Source organism: Acomys minous (genome assembly GCF_964271855.1).
Source record: "Acomys minous genome assembly, chromosome: 3".
NCBI classification, from domain to species: domain Eukaryota; kingdom Metazoa; phylum Chordata; class Mammalia; order Rodentia; family Muridae; genus Acomys; species Acomys minous.
This window is the reverse complement of record NC_140485.1, coordinates 95,342,248-95,361,063: the sequence shown is the minus strand read 5'-3', so window position 1 is coordinate 95,361,063 and position 18,816 is coordinate 95,342,248. Positions and strand designations below refer to the sequence as shown.

Here is an 18,816-nt window from a genome sequence, read left to right as displayed (position 1 = left end):
TTTCAGATGGTGACTCCTCCTGTGTGACAGGTCAACATTCAAGGACGTCCTCTGTTAGTGCCCATTTCAGAGGACCGTGGCAGGTTCTCTGCAAGGGAGCCAGCCTATTGTTTTAAGACTGGGCTATTCCAGGGACCTGAAAAAAACAGTAATAACCACAAGGCAGGCAGCAGCCTGGCGGTACATGCTATAGCCCCTAGGAGGAGGCAGCAGGTGAGGGAGGGAGCACGGTGAAAGAGGGGACTTGGGACTTAAGAGGTTCAGGCTGCAGAAAGCTGAGTCCTGGCAGAGGAGGATGGGGTGGATGGAGCTCTGCCTTCTCCTAAGGACGGGAGCACGCTCCACTGCCTAAGGATAACTGTGTACATCAGAAGGCTTGAGTCCAAGGTCTATGGGGACCAGACCTCTAAAGTCACCTATATTAGGAACCTGTGTTAGGAATCAGGTGCCTGGCTCCCAGCCCACCGTCAGACTCAACCGCCTTGGTACTCAGGTAGTTCATGAGTACCGATGTACCATGTAGTTCAGGGCCAGCAACAGGGAGCTCTGACTCCCCAGCGGAGTACATGACACAGCTGTGTGTCTCCTGCAGGACAGTCCATGTGGAGCAGGGTTAGAAATCAAGGAGACCTCCAGGCACGGCCGTGATTTAGTGCTCTGCTTGCTTCCTCTACTCACCTGCTGTCTAACTTTAACCTAAGCAAATGCTAACTTCATAGCTTACTTGACATCATTTTCTTACCATTTTCTATCTTGTGTCATTAGTGCAACAGGAGATGGCTCTTGTGTTTTTATTTCCTGTTTGTTCTGGTGGTGTTGCTCTTTTCTCCTCTCTGAGTGTGACTGAGCATTAAGTCCTCACGAGAAGGCTGCCCACTAAGATCCCCAAACAAAACCAGAAGACAGTCTGTACCAACAGACACAGAAACCACGAACAGCATAAAAACAGGATTACAAACCCCCAAAGACCAAAACCCCTCAATTAGCACATCTAAAAAAAATGAGATGCTGGGGAGAGGACGCCAAGAGCACTTGTTAACAAAACACACAGTGACTTCAAAGAACACAAAAGCAAGCAAATAAACAAAGAAAGGAAATCAGTTTGGGATGTGGTTGATAAAATAAGAAACCGATAAGAAACTCAGGAAAGAAACTGACATTGGGGGAGGGGAAAAAATAACCAAACAAGCAGAAATGTTGGAAACGAAAAACCCAATTAGCCAAACAGAAAACACAGGGGAGCATCACAGACACACTAGGTCTGGCAGAATGAGAGTATCAGCAGTGGAAGAAAAGGCAGAGAGCGTATCACACTCGGACTTCAAGAAGAAACTGTGCACGCAGGGACGAACCTCCAGGAACTCTGGGACAGGAGCACACATCGCATCTAAGACTCCCTCAGGCAGAAGGACATGAGATAAAAGCTAATAGTTAATCCTCATTGCTGACCCGATGGATGCAGGATTACCGTGGACATGCACCCTTGGGTGTGCCTGTGTGGGTGTTTACAGGGAGGTTCAGGGTCTGAGCACAGGATGCGGGTCCCAAACAGAATAAAAAGGAGAGCAGAAGCAGAGCTTCCTGCCTGTGGATGCAACGTGACCAGCAGGGACCATTTCTGCTACTGTCAGAAGTAAGTGTGGGGTGGAAAAGAAAGAGACCACCCCTGGGAACTGAAGTGTCTGGCAAAGCATGCTGCTCCCCAAACAGAGGAACAAGCACTGGGACGGGAAGTGCACTTGGTTTTTATGCTAATTCAGGAGGTGACTGTCTTTTTCCCATTGGCTGGGGTCCAACCTCAGTCTTTTGCAATTGGCTAGTCTGAAACAAAAAATAAAACAGTGTACAGGAAATGAAAGGGGTAGGGGGTCAGTGACTTCAACAGAGAATGTAGCAGGGCTCGTGTAAACAGAAATTTTACTGGGTGTGTGTGTGGGGGGGTAGTAAAAACATTGCTAAAAATTTTTATAAGGTGGAAAAGATAACAACATTTGACTTTCTTGTCTTAAACACATTTCATTATATTTGATGGGAAACCTCATAGTCAGTGTTTCTTATCCTACCATGACGTGTACACTCAAAGTGTGGGTCAAAGTAAACTCTTCTTTGAGTCCTTTTGTCACAAGAAAAGTAACAAAGGAAGTTGACACCAGGGAGTGGGCTCTTGCAGTGACAAGCCTGACTCTTTATAGAAAAAATGTGAGAAAGTCTGGAGCTGTGACTTAGAGGAGTCCTAGAATCCTATAAGCAGAGCGTAGTGGCCATCCTGAGAAGGGTTAGAAAATGAGAAAACAGATAAATACAAAGTGGTGTCTGTAGAGAGAACATCTTGTGTATCAAACAGATGTAAAGCCTGTCAATTAAGAACCTATGGCCAATAGGAAAGGGGAGAATAGAAGGTGGACCATCTAGTAGGCAGAAAGGATTCTGGGATAGAACCAAGAGCATGAAAGTCACCTGGGGAGATGAGGAGGACAGATGCATGGCACCTGAGCAGAAGTAACCAGCCACGCGGCAGAATGTAGATTAGTATAAATGGGTTCTTTTAAGTTATGAGCTGGTCAGAGTAGGGGCCTAGGTATTTGTAAAGATATGTTGAGTCTTAGGAGTCATTGTTCTGGGAGCTTGAGGCAAGGAGGAAAAAACATGCACCCAAGTTCATGCAATCCCAAAAAGGAGCAGGACACGATCAGAGGGACGGAGCTGCAGGCTCCTCACACTCCAGTCTGGTGATGAGTCGCGACTCCTTCTGCCCATGTCCTGAGGACTCCGCTGAGGCTGACTTCAAAAATGAAGGACAGGGCTGAAGATGGCTCAGCACTTAAGCACACTTGCTGCTCTTGTAGAGGACTTGCACCAGTACCCACATCTGGTGGCTCACAGCTCTCTGTAACCTCCGTTCCAGGACATCCAAGGCCCTCTTCTGGCCTACTTGGGCACCCATACATGTGTGTATACATGTGTACATGCACACATACACACTCAACGCACACACTCACACACACACAATATATCTTTAAAAAGCGATCTTTAAAAATCTTTAAAAAGTTTGTTTGGTAGAAGAAATTTCAAGAGAAGACTGTATTCAGATTGTACTTTGAGAGAGGGCAAAAAAACAGACCAGGAAAATATAAATATGTGCAGTGTAGTCAAAAGAGCACTGAGCAAATTAAACATTGCAGCCAAGGTGGGATGGACAGATATTAGCACAAGTAAAGAGAAACCTGGTCCTTTTCCTTGAACAATAGGTCAGCTGCTATGAGGGTAGGGCCTGGACCATGGAAGGTTCCAACTTGTAAAAATACAAGTTCATTGAAAACAACGTGTAGGCACACAGAGACCACTGCAACTCTGGCCCAAGTGGTCAGACTACATCTTGGGCTGGCAGAAGAACTTGGTAGTGCCATCCAAATGGTTGAGAGGTCATCAAGGTTTGTACCAAGATGTCTGAAGGCCACTGAAGGTAGGCAACATGTGACAGGTTCCAAGTCCCTGAGAGGCTACTGCATGAAGCAGTCAAGGTGAAGGCTGACCTGCAGGGCAGGCCCCAGGCTGCTGGAGCTCGGATGGTTCTACCACAGTCCTTAGCTGCCACATTGGCAGCACAGGGCGTACTGTCGGCCCCACTCCTCTATTTTATAGTGGTAGAGTTTACCCTGTACTACTGTGTACTGGAGATACATAACTTCTTCTTCTTTTTTATTTTATTTTTTTTACATAACTTCTTTTGGGTTTTACAGGAGTTCAGAGTGAAGGGTTAGTCTTGAGTCTCAGAAGAGGCTTTGGACTTAGGACCAGTTTTGGACTGTTAGCAGATTACAGAAACTCTTAGAGATGGGCTGGAGTAGTTTGTTATGAGGTGAAAATGAGACTTTAGGATGCATGGTGTGGAAAGCGATGAGTTAAAGCATAGCTGCATGGCTGTTGAGTTGACAAGGGGCGGAACTGTGGTGGTCAATCTTCACTGCCAACTTGACTGGACTTAGCATCACTGTGGGCACACCTATAGGCATGTCTATGAAGGTGTTTCCAGAAGGATTTAAGTAAGGAGGAAGGCCTACCCTGAGCACAGGTGGCTGGGGTCCTGAGGTGAATAAAAAGAGGAGATGCAGAACGCTAGCACCTGCCTCTCTCTGCCTCCTGACTGAAGAAGACGCGATGTACCCAGCTGCTGCCTGTCCTATCGTGACGGATTATACACAGGGAAACTATGAGCCCAAACACAGCCCTCCTTTGCTTCAGTTGCTTTGGTCAGTTATACCGTCACATAAGTAGGAAAAGTTACATAGTCAATGAGTTATGGCAAAACGGTCCCCAAATCTAGGGAAGGAAATGGACAGCCAGTGTGAGAAACAATTTCCCCCTACAAAGGTAGTTAGTCAGACAAGGTCCGTATTTCCTGAAGCTTCCTTTCTCATTTCTGCCAGTTAGCCAATCACATTAGACTGTGAACTCAAGCTTTCACTAATGGGGTGAGATGCAATCACCACCTGCAATAGCGATAAAAGACAGACCTGTTGGCTGATGTGCTACTTGTTAGCCTAGTTTGGATTGTAGAAGACCCCCTTTTTAAAAAAAGAAATCATGCACAATTTCGTGTTTCTATGGTCATGTGTTCCTTTGTGCAGCACTGAGATTATTTTTTTCCCCCAACTTCCAAATAAAAGGGACACTTAGGACTCCAATTGGCATGCCCAAAGAAGAGCCTCTTCACGATACATCCCAGTTAAAAGACCAGAACCTCAGAAGAAATGATACTACAAGCACCAAGAGAAAAACATCAACAAAGGCAAGCCCACCAGCGAAATATCAAACCTCCCTGTGGAGTCCTAACAGCCAGGAAAGCAGAGAACGATGCATCTCCAAGCCTGGCAGGAAGGAATCACATCCAGAAAAGTTCTCTTCTAAAAGTAGTGAAGAAATATGTTTGAAAAGCACAAACTCAAGTAACTTATGGCCACTAAGACGACACTGTGAAAGACAGAGACCTGACACACATGCCACAAAATCAATACAAACCCCAGCTTTTCTCTGTGTTGGTTTTGCATAGGCTGAGAGGTGTGGGCTGTCACTGGGATTGGGGCTGCGGCCTCCACACTTCACGGCTCCAGCACAGTGAGTGGTTTTATTTTCCTGTGTGTCCTTGCTATGACGCCACAGGCCCAAAGCAGCCACAACAACCACGATGGAAACGTGTAAGCAGAAATAAACACTAAACACTTTATCTACTTATTTTGTTTTTGTTTCTGCTTTGTTTTGAGACGCAGTCTGTCTATGTAGTTTTGGAATTCGCCTTGTACCAAGCTAGCCTTGAACTCAGGAAGATGGGCCTGCCTTTCACTCCGGGGTACTGGGACTAAAGGCTGTGCCACTGCACCCGGCACCTTTTCAGATAAGCTGACACTGTGTGGTATGATTTTAATTTTCCTTTGTTTTGTTTTTAGAGACAGGGTTTCTCTGTGTAGCCTTGTTCATTCTGGAATTCACTTTGTAGACCAGGCTGGCCTCGAACTCACAGAGATCTGCCTGCCTCTGTCTCCTGACTGCTGGGACCAAAAGTGTGCACCACCAGCGCCCAGCCAAGTATTACTTCTACGTCCTTTTTTCTCTCCATTTAGCCTCCAGCTATATATTCAGTTAGATCTTTCTTACTCTGACATGGTGTCTTTTCTTATTTTCTGAATCTGCTATAATTTTGTCCCTTTCTTGGTCTGGGTGGTGTGTGTCCATTTCTCGAACTCTGTCTGGTAACTATGTAGCAGATCTATTAATTCTAAATTTCATTTTCAGTGTTTTATTCTTTCTCAAATTGGCTTGATCACATGATGATTTCTAATACTCAACAGAAATTTTCTTTTTCCTCCTTTACCTGTTTCTTTTTGAGATAGAGTCGGGTTGTTATCCAGAGTGGGTTCCAGCTTTTCAACCCAAGGGGTCCTACCACTCTCGCTGCAGCACCCTCTTCCTGACTAGTGCAAGCGTGCCAGCTTAAAGCTGCGGTCTGGCAGGGCCTCCACTTACTCAGCACTAACTCATGGGCGTGTCCATGTGGTCTCTGTGGATGCTGATTCCCTGTCATGACTTCCATTGTCTGCCTGGTTAGTTTGGGTTGAAAGTCTCTCATATGTGGGACAGGGGCTTGCACATGCCTGAGGTCACATAGCACAGTGGTAGTCCAGAACGGCTAGAATCTGATTTCAGTGTCTAAGGTTTCCTAGACTGCTCCGACCTGGAACAGGGCTGTGATCTAGGCTGCTGGCTTCCTTACTCAACCTCACAAAGCACTCAGCCTGAGGTTTCCTATGCCTTTTGCTCCATGCAGACTTCCACTGATTTCCTGACCCAGAAGGGCAGTTGTCAGAAGCACTGTCTCAACTTCCCCTCTGAAGTCACAAACGCCTTCAGCAGAAATGTGCCTCAACATTGGGCAGAACTTTTGGGATTTAAATCCGTACAGAATCTGACTTGGTGACTGCTCGCCACTTCCTTAAGCCATCTTCTTTCTTCTTCTTCCCTTCCCTCTCCTCCTCCTCCTTGCTTTCCTGTGCTGCCTCTGTTAAGTTTTTCTTGTTTTCATTGCAAAAATGTTGGCCTACATGGCAGAGTCTACCGTCACTGTAGGTGAACATTTCCTAGACATAGCTTCGTCCCTGCTGTGATTACAGTATGAAACGTTTCCCGTGTTACACTCTTCACAGCCATATGAACCTATGCTGGCATGCCTCAGAGGGAGCCACACCTACCTGCTGCTCTAGGATCATCGTCTTTTCCCGCTCTACGTTGAGAACCATTCTCTTTGTGTACTCCAGCTGCTTTTCCAGAAGGGAACAGCGAGACTGCGCCGAGCTTAACTGAATGCTTATATCTACGCAAAGACAAAACCGCGCCCATTAGCTGCTGATCACATAGGCCAGAGGCTTACTTATTATGTAAACTCGTGTGTGTGTGTGTGTGTGTGTGTGTGTGTGTGTGTGTGGTGTTATATGTGTGATGCAAACGTGTGTGCATGCATGTGTGAGCACATACACAAGCTAGGGGAGGACGTCCAGTGTCGTCTTCTATTACTCTCGGCCTTATTTCCCTGAGTCAGTCTCACAGACTGTCCTTCCCGCCGACCCCCACAGCTGGAGTGAGGCACTCGCAGCCGTGCTCGGCTTTCTTAGATGGGGGCTGCAGTGCTGGAGATTCTAACTCAGGGCCTCACTCTCTTACAACAGGTGCTCTTACTCAGTAACTTCAAACATACGTTTGTTTATTATTATAAGCAATATTATTTATTACATGTATGTATTCTATGTTATGTAATACATAATGTTAATTACATATGAGTGGTTTGACAATATCTTCCCCTAAAAAGACAGAAGGAATACTTTAAACAGGAGAGAGAGAAAGAGAGAGAGAGAGAGAGAGAGAGAGAGGGAGAGGGAGAGGGAGAGGGAGAAGGGGGGGGAGAGGGAGTGAGGGAGGGAGAGACAGACTATGTGGGAGTCTGAGGACAACCTGTGGGAGTCAGTTTTCTCTTTCTACCATTTAGGTCCTGGCAATTGAACTCAGGCCATCAAGTTTGGCAGCGAGCAGCCACCGCACTGGCTCTCTCCTCTACTCCTTTACTATTTTTCTTTTTATTAAAAAAAAAAAAAGTGCGTCTGTGAAACAGTCTCTCACTTTGTAGCCCTGACTAGCCTTGAACTTGCTATGTAGACCAGGCTAGCTCCAAACTCACAGAGCCTGGACTGCCTAGGTTGAAGGTGTGCGCCACCATGCCCGGCTCTCTCCTTTCCTAACTGCTGAGCACTCAGTTCTATAAGGGCAAGTAACCAATTTTAACCCTCTTACTTTCATCAGTTATCTCATTTTTTTTTCTTCTCATTCTTCATTCTGTTTGTAAGGTAAACACAAACAGAAGCTTTATATGGATCAATGTTTTAGAAGGAAAACAAAAACATTTTGAAGAAAAATTATACAAAGAACTCACACTCTAAATTTCTTAAAATTCTTATCTAATATCCTTTTCTTAGTTTCCACAGAAGTCTACCTATCTACCTAGCTCCTCTAATTCTGTATTCCTCAATTTGAGTAAAATTATTTTCCATTTATTTTTATTATTTTTATATTGTCTAGTTACTACCATTGCTTTATATTTAAAAAATTTTAATTAATGTTAATGAAAATAAGCATTTTAATGATATCACGGGCTTTGCTGGATTTTATTATTCATTCTAAAAATATTCTAATTTCTAAACACAACTTTCCTAGGTATTTTCTTTAATTATGTATTTAAATAGTAAATATTTCTGACCTGGGGACAGGGCTGCAGCTCAACTGAAAGAATGCTTTAGTCCCGGCACTGCACAGGCCAAGCGTGGTGGTGCACACCTGTCATCCTGGCACTGCACAGGCCAAGCGTGGCGGTGCACACCTGTCATCCCGGCACTGCACAGGCCAAGTGTGGCGGTGCACATCTCTAATCCCAGCACTTGGGGTAGAAGCAAGAGGAACATCCTTGGTGACAGCAAGGTCAAGACCAGCTTGGGATACATGTGCGACCCTTGCCCCCCAAAATGTAACTGTGAGCTAGGATGATAGATATAATGAAGGTGAGTTCACACTTACATTAATTGCGCACAAACATCCAAATGCCCAAGACCAAGGCCTCAAGGTTGCTCGGATCATAGGAGCAGAGATATTTGAATAAGCCGCTTCAGCTGGGCTTTTGTTTTCAAACTGTAACCCCTGCGACCCCCATGCCTGAGGACCCCCGATCATCGCTGACCTTTCTTCTGTTTCCTCAGCTCCTGGTGCGCCAGGTTTCGCTCACTTGTTTCGTTCTCCAGGGCCCTTTTATACTCTGCTGCTTCTCTGGACAGAGCGTTCAGGTTGTCTTCAGCCTGTGTCCTTTCCAGGTCTAGACGATGAATCTTCTCCTGGAGAGTCTTTAATGCTGAAACAAGTGCTATTGGAAAGAAATTTGCTGTTTTAAGAGAAATGTTTTGAAGACTTACCAATCATAATAACCTGAGTAGCAATAAAAAAATGAAGTTATGTTTGCTAGTAACTAGAAAGTACACACAAGTTAATGTATATGATAAAATAAATATAAACAAATACAAATGATATTTATATGTAATATGAATAAAATAATAAAATAAAAGTTGATACTACAAAGGGATTCATTTCCTATGGTGTATCTTGTAAAAACTATAATCTGTAGCTTTTAGCTGAAGAAGCCAATGTTTTAAAAATGCTAAGTGGCCTGTGTAAGCTCCCGGGGAACAGCGTAGTCTCGTGGCTGTTGGTCCTGTGGGCATCCAATACGCAATCACAGTATTTTCTACATGATAGCAGTGAGCTCACGTCCAGGCCATGCGCTGCTCCTAATTTCCTGTAAAGCTGCATATCTGCATTACCTTGGTTGTTTGGACTATTAAACGTTTTAGCAGAGTTCACAGGGTGGCAGTTCTGAGATGCTTCCTTCTCTGGGAACAGTGGTGCAAACCTTCTTTCTGGAGGGTTAAGATAGCTCCCAAGTACACTGTGTGACAATTCAGAATCCATTGCCTGTGGAAAAGGAAAGAGACACAGGAGAGTGTCACTGTTTCCATCTGAAGGACAGACGCAGCACATAAAAATGATGCAAAACAGTTACGCATGACATACTTGTAGCTTTGCAAACTTAATTATCTCAACTTCAACTAGATTAAACTCAGCAGTAACAAAAAGGAAAGTTATTTGTTGTGTAACTAAGTAAGCAAGTATGTGCAAGAGATGTAAGCCGCCATTTTCTCAGTTGTCCCTACGTTACATGTACCCCAGCCACAAGATGTGACTCTAGAGTTTCAAGTACTTATACTCAGAGACAATACAGATTTTCAACAGCAGCCACCGGCAGAACACTATTATGTTATATTATATATATGTATGCTATATATGTTACAATATATATTATGTATACATTACAGTACACATTACATGTTATAATATATAACCTATATAATATGACATACACTATAATAACAAATATTATATTAAATACATAACATATTATAAATATATAATGTATATGTTATATGTTATGTAACATATATAACATGGCATATACTGTAATAACATACATATATAATATATGTACATACATACATACATATATAATATATATTGTTTCTGAGTCTAAGCACTTGATACCCTAGAGTCATATTTTGTGGCTGGGATACATGCATTATATATTTAATGGGATACATTTATTATATACTATATATAATAAAATATTACTATTGGCTACTAACAGATAGGTTTCCAAGGAACTCTGCATATATGAAATCCCTGAACTGCGTCCTGGGGTGAAGCACATTTCTACTTCACACGCCTCCAGACCAAGCGTCTAGCTTGCATGACTCCAGACCTAAGGGATCAGATGGAGTTATTGTGTGACTCTGTTTGGGCTTCCTTTTTTTCCTTCTTTTTGTAGGTGAGTTCTTTTTAACTATTTTGGTGGGTTAATTCTTTATCACACTTTCAAAATCATTTCATTTTCATAATTTAAATATTTTAGAGACCTAGTCTACTTAATGCTAGTTGGTGTTATCGATCCACAGCCACACTGGATAAAACAAGGTAATACTTATTGACCAAGAATCCATCACTGGGCACAATTCTATGCCAGAGAAGTTTTTTATAAACGTAACTCTAAGAGTGCCATCATAAAGATAGTAATTTTTATTTCTGTATTACATATTTTCTCTGACTTTGGGCTTTCTTGGTTCAAGAGACAAAATCTGGCACTTCCTCATGACTCTATTTCTGAGAAGGGCAAAGGGAAGATGTAGTGCTATTACCATGACAATCTCACTTGTTGAAACTGCAGGTTATATACTACTTTAAGAAGGTTTGTGGAAACACTGGCGGGCTCTTTGCTCTTGGGAGACAACCAGGCTCTGCTCTGATTGCAACTTACTGACCCTGTCTCCACCCCCTCAGGTACGGCTGTTCAGACACTCTCTCTCCCATAAGGGCTATTTCTGCAAAAAAACAAGATACTAAGTTAGTCACCACTGGCTCACTACGAAGTGGAGTCTACCACTGCCCCAGAGTATACAAGTTCTGGAGATGGGTATGTGTCTTCTAACAGGACGAGAGAGAGAGAGCTGAAACTCCTCAAAACACTGTAGTTATGGTATACGGCTCCCTTCCCAGGTCCTGGTGTATCCCTCCAATAATAGAATTGATTTTAAAAAAACTACCCCCCAGGTCTTATACAATTTGAGAAATTAAGATTCCTCTGACCCAAGTACAATATCTTTCACAAATCAGATTTTGGCACACATTAAAAGACACTCCTTTCATCTGAGCACTCGGAAGGCAGAGGCAGGCAGATCTCTGTGAGTTTGAGGCCAGCCTAGTCTACAGGACAAATTCCAGGACGGCCAGAGCTGCACAGAGAAAGCCTGTTTCCGGGGCTAGCTGGGGGCGGGGCATGCAGCTCAGCTGGAAGAATGCTTGCCTGACATGCACAAAGCCTGGCTTGATCTCTAGCTACACAGAAGTCAGGGCGGTGGTGTACCTCGGCAATCCCAGCACCAGGGAGAAGCAGGCGCTCAGGATCACTCTGCTACCTAGAGAGTCAGGGCCAACCTGGGCTACATGAGACCTTGGCTCAAATAACAACAAACAACAAAACACCTTGGCTCGAGTTTAATGTTGATAAAATCATGACTACTCAGAAGACTGTCAGTAAATACACGTGTTTGTATAAGTACATGACAAGTAGATACACACAGCAATAAACTCAGAATGGAAAGGAGCAAGCACCAGTGGGATGAAGGGCACTTGCTGTGCAATCCTGAGTTTGATCCCTGGAACCAAGTGAAGGCATCAGAGAGGGCCAGGTCTATAAGGGCACCCTCTAGCCCCTACACATACACCGCACCCATAGCCCACACGTCAACAAATACCTTTTACAAAAGAGGAAATAACAAGGAAATGAGAGAAGACGGGCACTGTGGTTTCGATCCTAATTTCCCCAAAGGCCCACAAGTAAAGGCTTTCTGGCCAGCCCGTGATGGAACCTTTAGAAGGAAGACCCTAGTAAAAGGAGGGCAGGAAAGCGAGGGAATACCTTCCCAGGTGATGAGACCCTCGCTCTTTCCTCTTTCTGCTTCTTAGCTGTCACTAGCAGGTCTTCTCGGCAACCTGGCTGCTGTGAAATGCTGTCTCCCCAAAGGCCCAAAGGGGACAGCTAACCAACCACAGTGAAGCCACCTCCATCTTGTGTGTGTGTGTGTGAGAGACAGAGAGAGAGAGAGAGAGAGAGAGAGAGAGAGAGAGAGAGAGAGAGAGAGAGAGAGAGAGAGAGAGAGAGAGATTTTCACTGTGCAGCACGCTGGCCTGAAGATGTTGTGCAGAGCAGGTTGACTCCAGGCAAGCACCATCCCGCCTGGCCACCTTTGCTTATAACTAATTATCTCAGCTGCTCTGTGGAGGAGCACAATAGGCTACAGTTCAGAAGTCCCCACTGTAGAGTGCTGTAGCTTACCCCTTAACCCCTGGCCCTGGGTTAGAATCTAGGGCACACACTATCCGCTGCTTATTTACAGAAAGAGCTGCAAAATCCTAGGAGGAAAACTCACTCTGATGGAAGATAAACAATTACGAAGAGTCTGGTCTAAGGACCAAAGCCTTAACCTGGTTAAGGAGGCTCTGAACTGCATATAGTCAGGTCATTGTAATCCTCTCTCCCTACTCCACAGACCCTGAGAAAAGAGAAAGAGTGAGGGAAGAAAGGGAACCGTGGAGGGAGGAAGGTGAAGAAAAGTAAGACGTGGGAGGGAGAGTGGCAAGGTGAGGCACATCTGTAATGGGCATATTCACAAGCATATACATGAGGGACTCTGAAAACAACAGAAAGACACCTAGGCTCCATCTCCTGTCTTGCTTATTTGGCAAATGGCCAAGCTACCAGTCACTAGAAGGCCTCTAGAGTTAATCAGAGCTGGGGAGATGGCTCAGCAGTTACTGCTTTGCAGAGGATGGGAGTTCAGTCTCCAGCACCCACAAGGGGCAGCTTGTAACTAACTGCCTGTAACTCCAGCTCCAGACGGATGCAATACCCGTGGCCTCTTACACACCTGCACTCATCTGCATATATGCCCATATACGTCATTTTAAAAAAAATGAATATTAAGCAAGCAAACAACGACACAAAATAGACTCCAGACCAGAAAGGCCCCAAGGAAATCTAGTGAAGTTTTTTGGGATAGACGCAAGTGAGGGCAATGTGGGGCTGATTTGAATCAAGGCCAGGGAAACTATGGTTATGTCTGGAGCCATCGGGGACAGTCATTCACTACCTCTGGATTCTATAAAGTTAATATAGTTTGCTTGGCATGGTGGCTCACACCTGTAAGCCTGCACTTGGGAGGTAGAGGTAGAGAGGTCAGGAGTTCAAGGCCACTCTCAGCCAGCAAGTTAAGGCTGGAGGTAAGCCCGAGTGTACACACACTCATTCTCCCGTCCTCCCTTCTAGCCTTCCCCTCCCCACCTCCCTCTGGTGTATTTATCTCTATACATACATACATACATACATACATACATACATACATACATACATACATGAATTTTAGAAAAAATTTCTAACATTATACATTGTCTAATACATATGGTGCTACTTCTATTTACAATCTTTTAAAAGTTATTTTTATGTTACATATATGAGAGCGTTCAGCACTGCCAGAGGCAGAAGAAGGTGCTGGGTCCCTCGAACTGGACTTACAAATTGGGGGTGCTAGGAACTGAACCTAGGTGCTCTGTGAGAGCACTCTTAAACCACTGCCTTCTCTTCAGCCCCGTTTACATTCTTTAGGTACATAAACTAGACAGTAAAGCCATAAGAAAATCAGAACTATTAAGGCACAATCCAAAGGCCTAAAAGAGTCAAAGCAGTATTTTAAAACATTCCTTTTATTTTATTCATAGGTGCACGTATCTGCGGGTGCCTTCAGAGACCAGAAGAAGGCGTGGCATCTGTTGCGACACACAGATGGCTGTGAGCTACCTGATGTGGGTCTTCTGCAAGAGGGCTGTGACTTAAGTCAGTGTGGACTACGCACTAAGACCTATTTAAAAAAGAAAACAGACAAAGAAGAACAGTCTGATGATTTCTTCTTAGTGTCTTAAAATCTGATTTTAGAAAAACCAGTCTGTGTCTCTGGGGCTGGAGAGATGGTTCAACAGTTAAGAGTCCGGCCCGCTCTTCTGGAGGACTGGTGCTCAGCTTCTGGAACCACATGATGGCTCACCTGTAAGCCTAGCTCCAGGGCTCTGGCTCCCTTTTCTGGCCTCTGAGGGTACCAGGCACACACACGGTGCATGGACATACATGCAGGTAACATACTTATACACACTAAAATTAAAATATTTACCACAATACATGTAGCTAAAGGAATTACATTGGCATACCCCTAATGTATGGATTTTAAACTTTACATAAATGGATTTATTTTTCATTTAAAGTATTTGTATTTGGCACTTGTGACATTTGTTTCTACTGTTGCGTGTAGCACAGATTGGAGAATGTTTTTGCTCAGCTCGCTTGTGGTGGCCGTGCCTGCTCTACATACTATGTATCAGGCCTCCCGAGGGTATAAATCTGTCCCTCTCACTCCAACTTAACACAAGGACTTGAAGAATAGCCCCGCCCAAGAACCCCATGGGATCCGTGAAATCAGCCTGGAGTCTTCCCTACACTTTTCCCTTCACACTTCCTGGTCGCTGCTTCCTTCCTCCCCTCCCACGGCAGCTGATCAGAACACTGAGAAATCCATGCTCGTCCATCTGGAGTCGGCTTCCCGGAAGCCAACCGTGATTGTTCTTCTCACGCTTCCTTGCTGGTCTTTCCTCATAAAGCCTAGATGTGAAAGTCTAGATTAGTCAGTATCTAGGGTAAATTTTATTAGTTTTTGTATCATAATGTGTCTTTTATGTTCCCTTAAAAGTTAATTTTGCAAGAGTTGGTAAGATGGCACCTGCTGTTCTTGCAAAGGACCTGGGCTCTGGTTACAGCACCCACACAGTGGCTCACAACCCCCTGGAACCCTAAATCCATGGGATCAGATATGTTCTTATGGCCTCCACCCACACTTACGTATGTAAATACATACATATAAATAAAAAATCATTTAAATCTTACTATGACACTCCACCTTCCCAGCATTGCTGGCCGTCTGCTTTCAGTTTACCATCTTTCTCTACTGCCTTTTTTCTGACTGCAAGATCAGCTGTCTGTCTGCACATTGTTGCACTGTTGTAGTGCACTGTCATGTGTTTCGCTGTGTCTCTCTTATTAACCCCGTCTGAGACTTTTGTCTTTTAAAATCCTCCTAAATCAATGCTAGCAATTTCCCAGTGGTTATCTTTTACAGTATTGTTCTGTACTTTTCTGTTCTCTGGTTTAACTGGACATGTGACTTCCACTTTCCCAGGGGCCCCCGTTTTTGAATTGTGATCACTCACCCACCAGCTATTCAAGTGGGAGAGTGGGGGTGGGGAAAGGCAGGCTCCTAGCCACACGTCCTGTTCTGTGCATGAACTTCTTGACCTGGGCTTCTTGACCGCCAGGCGGGTCTCAGGCTCTGGCTGCCACGGCTTTCCCACTTGACGGACTCTGCCCTCTGGAACCCTAAGCCAAAATAAACCCTTTGTTCTACAAGTACTATTCTGTCAGCGTGCTGTAGTCCAGTAACAGGAAAGTGTTCTTCTTTGATAATTTTAGGAATCAACCACTGCAGTTAGTGGCTTCTGCTACCTGTTTGCAGTGACTGGTTTCACTATGGTCAATGGTTTCTTTCTCATGAGTGGGTCTTGCTCATGGACCTCACTGGTCATGAGCTCATGAGTGCCCTCCTCCTGCCCCGCCTCAGAGCAGGGATTACAGGTATGCTCATAATACATCTTGGGATTTCCATTTTATGGTTTTGTTTTTGGCTCTTTTGCATTAGAGCCAGGCCTCTGCGCATTGCTCACAGGCGCTCTACCAGTGGTCCTCACTGTAGCACTGCCTCGCTTTAAACTCATGTGTCATAGGAGCGAGGACTTCTTGGAAGCTGATGCTCAAAGCATTTTTTTTTCTAGAAATGTGGCTCAATGGTAGAGTGTTTGCCTAGCATGTGACCTCCTACATGATTTTTGTTCATTCCTGTTAGGTTTCTGAAACATCCAAAGCCTAGGAAAACCAAACTTTTAGATGGAGACTTCTTTTTTTGGGTGGGCGGGGCTGAGGTATAAATTCAAACTTGAAGTTCACATGAGCAAGGACTGTGATGAACGTTCTCAGGACAGCTCCACTCCAGTCAGAGCCGAGGGTGAGAGCAGGAGGCTGGGTCTGAAGCTGATCTCAAACCACCCCATACAAAGCTTGACGTTTTAGGCATCCTTACTATATATTGTATACTGTACGCTATATGCTGTGTACTGCATATTACATGCTGTATGCTGTGTACTGCATATTACATGCTGTATGCTGTGTACTGCATATTACATGCTGTATGTTGTATATGGCATATTACATGCTGTATGTTGTGAACTGCAATGCCTGAACTTCTGACTGACAGTGCCTAGACTATGGGTTCTCTCTCACATGAGAGCAGCTTCCTCCTTAAAGGCCACGTTCTGAGACAAGAAAGATGAGAAGGCCCCTCAACAGGAGACGTGGCTCACTTACCCCATATGTTCACAGACTGTCTCGTTATCTGCACGGTCATATTGTTCTCTTACTTTGGTGACAATCCAGTCATGCTATTAAGAAAACAAACAAACAGATATTCTAAAAACTTTCTGTACAGCATTTTCCCACATTTCTACCAGAGAAATTTCTATCTAATCTGTATATTTCTTGGGAATATTGCTTTAGAAATCCTGTAGAGATACCAATTGTTGCAGACAAGTCAGCTTTGGTTATACACACAGAATATTTATGCTTTAAAAACGAAAGCTTTGGAGCCAGGCATGGTGGTGCACACCTTTAATCCCAGCACTCGGAAGGCAGAAGTAGGCTGATCTCTGTGAGTTCGAGGCCAGCCTGGCCTACAAAGCGAGTCCAGGACAGCCAAGGCTACATAGAGAAACCCTGTCTCCAAAAACCAAAAACCAAAAAAAAAAAAAAAAAAAAAAAAAAGTATTCTCTTTCTATCTCATTTAAGTAAATGTGATTGATCATTCATTAAACAGCGGATTTGCAGGAAAAGAGTGTACTGCAAACAACCGCAGGCTGAATAAGAAGTATCAGAGCATAATTATAAACATAAGCATGCTATAACTTCAAGCTTAAAAGATATGTGGTGATTTTATAGAACTACCCACAATGCCTATTAAATTCCAGAAACTTGGAAGCAATTTAACCCTTCAATGACTTTTAAATAAAGGGGTTAATAGGATCAGCTTATCTTAAATTTAGTATACTGATCTTGTGACACTGAAAGTAATCTGTTGTCTGTAATTTACTTTAAAAGTAGCTTTTATATATGAAAGGAAAAAAGTCCCCACTTTGAGCCATCACAATAGGATCCTGTCAAGAAACATCAGTAGGTGATAAACCCAGGGCCGACTTTTGATAAATTCTTTTGTATGGTCCCATAGAAAATCCACATTGGTTGTTAATAACGTGTACAAAAAATAATTATATAGAAAAATTAAATAAGACTGATCAAATGATTAAAATGAACATCATCTGTGAGATGTGTCACCGCATGCCTCTCGGCAGTCCTGAGAAGCACACGGCAGCACCTGAGCTGACCAGGACTGCACCCACAAATGCGCAAACACCACCCAGGCCCAAACGGCAGTCATTCACCTTTGGGAAGCGAGGAGGTGGGTGGTGGTTGCTTTCTTCCAAAGTGTTGGTGTCAAAAGACAACCGTATGTCCAGACATGTATCTCAAATTGCTGGGAGCGGCCTCTCGCGAGGCGCCTAGGCCCAGGAACACGCCCCATCCTAGCGCTACTCTTTCTAGGGCAAGGCCGTGACGAGTATGAATTTGATGCCCTGCCTGGGCAACAAAGGAAAACCCTGTCGAAAACTAACAAACAGAAAGAAAAACACAGCTAGAAACATTTACCAACCTAAAAATCTCCACTGGCAGGTGAACAGAATGTAGCATGAAGGCGCACACAAAGTAGAATATTAGCTAGCCTTGAAAAGGAAGCAAGTTCTGACATGAGCTACATTAATGACCCCAAACAACAAAACACAAAAGGACAACGTCTTATCATTCCATAGATATGAGGATCTAACATCATCAGAAACACAAGGCAGGATGGCGGCCCCGGAAACAAGAGAGTCCTAGTTTCCTTTTTTTCTGGAGATTGGATGCACGGCAATGTGTGCTGGGGGAAGAAACACAGAAAAATTGAGATAAGATTCTATGGGGTCCAGAGCAAAAGTGGACAGAGATGCATGATGGGAGCACAGAGGGCACATCCCTTAGCCTTCCCTGTCAAAGTCAGAGGGGTCAGAAAAGGGCCACGCAGGCCAACACGGCAGAGTCAGCAGAGTCACTGACTTTCTCGTGACCCACTAAAAACAAAGAAAAACAAACATGCAAAGAGATCAGGAGAGCAACTACCACACTCTGGAAAACAGCAAGCAGATGTGTAAACACCAATAAAAGAAGCAGGCTCAGTTAATGCAGAGCCCCAGCTCAAAAGAGCAGAGTGACTTAAATTTACCTCTCAGAGGCCCGGGTGTATGGAAACAGCCTCTTCAGGCAGTAGGTAAGAGCGAAGACTCCAGGACTGGGTGAAACGCAGAGTTCTCACAGGCCCAACTCT

General features: G+C 44.2%; 1 protein-coding gene across 4 annotated transcripts in view; it reads right to left on the bottom strand.

The window, feature by feature from the left end:
- Positions 1-18,816, bottom strand: part of CEP57L1 (centrosomal protein 57 like 1) — a gene marked incomplete at its 5' end in the record, with an annotated part of 62,365 nt that overhangs the window by 13,153 nt on the left and 30,396 nt on the right. For 3 of the 4 annotated variants that reach the window (XM_084774471.1, XM_084774469.1, XM_084774470.1), the window contains 4 exons: positions 6,744-6,865; positions 8,774-8,953; positions 9,408-9,558; positions 16,712-16,785. In XM_084774471.1, the coding sequence (XP_084630597.1) occupies positions 6,744-6,865; positions 8,774-8,953; positions 9,408-9,555 (450 nt within the window). The remainder of the gene's footprint in view (positions 1-6,743; positions 6,866-8,773; positions 8,954-9,407; positions 9,559-16,711; positions 16,786-18,816) is intronic. The other variant, XM_084774472.1, reaches the window with a different exon arrangement.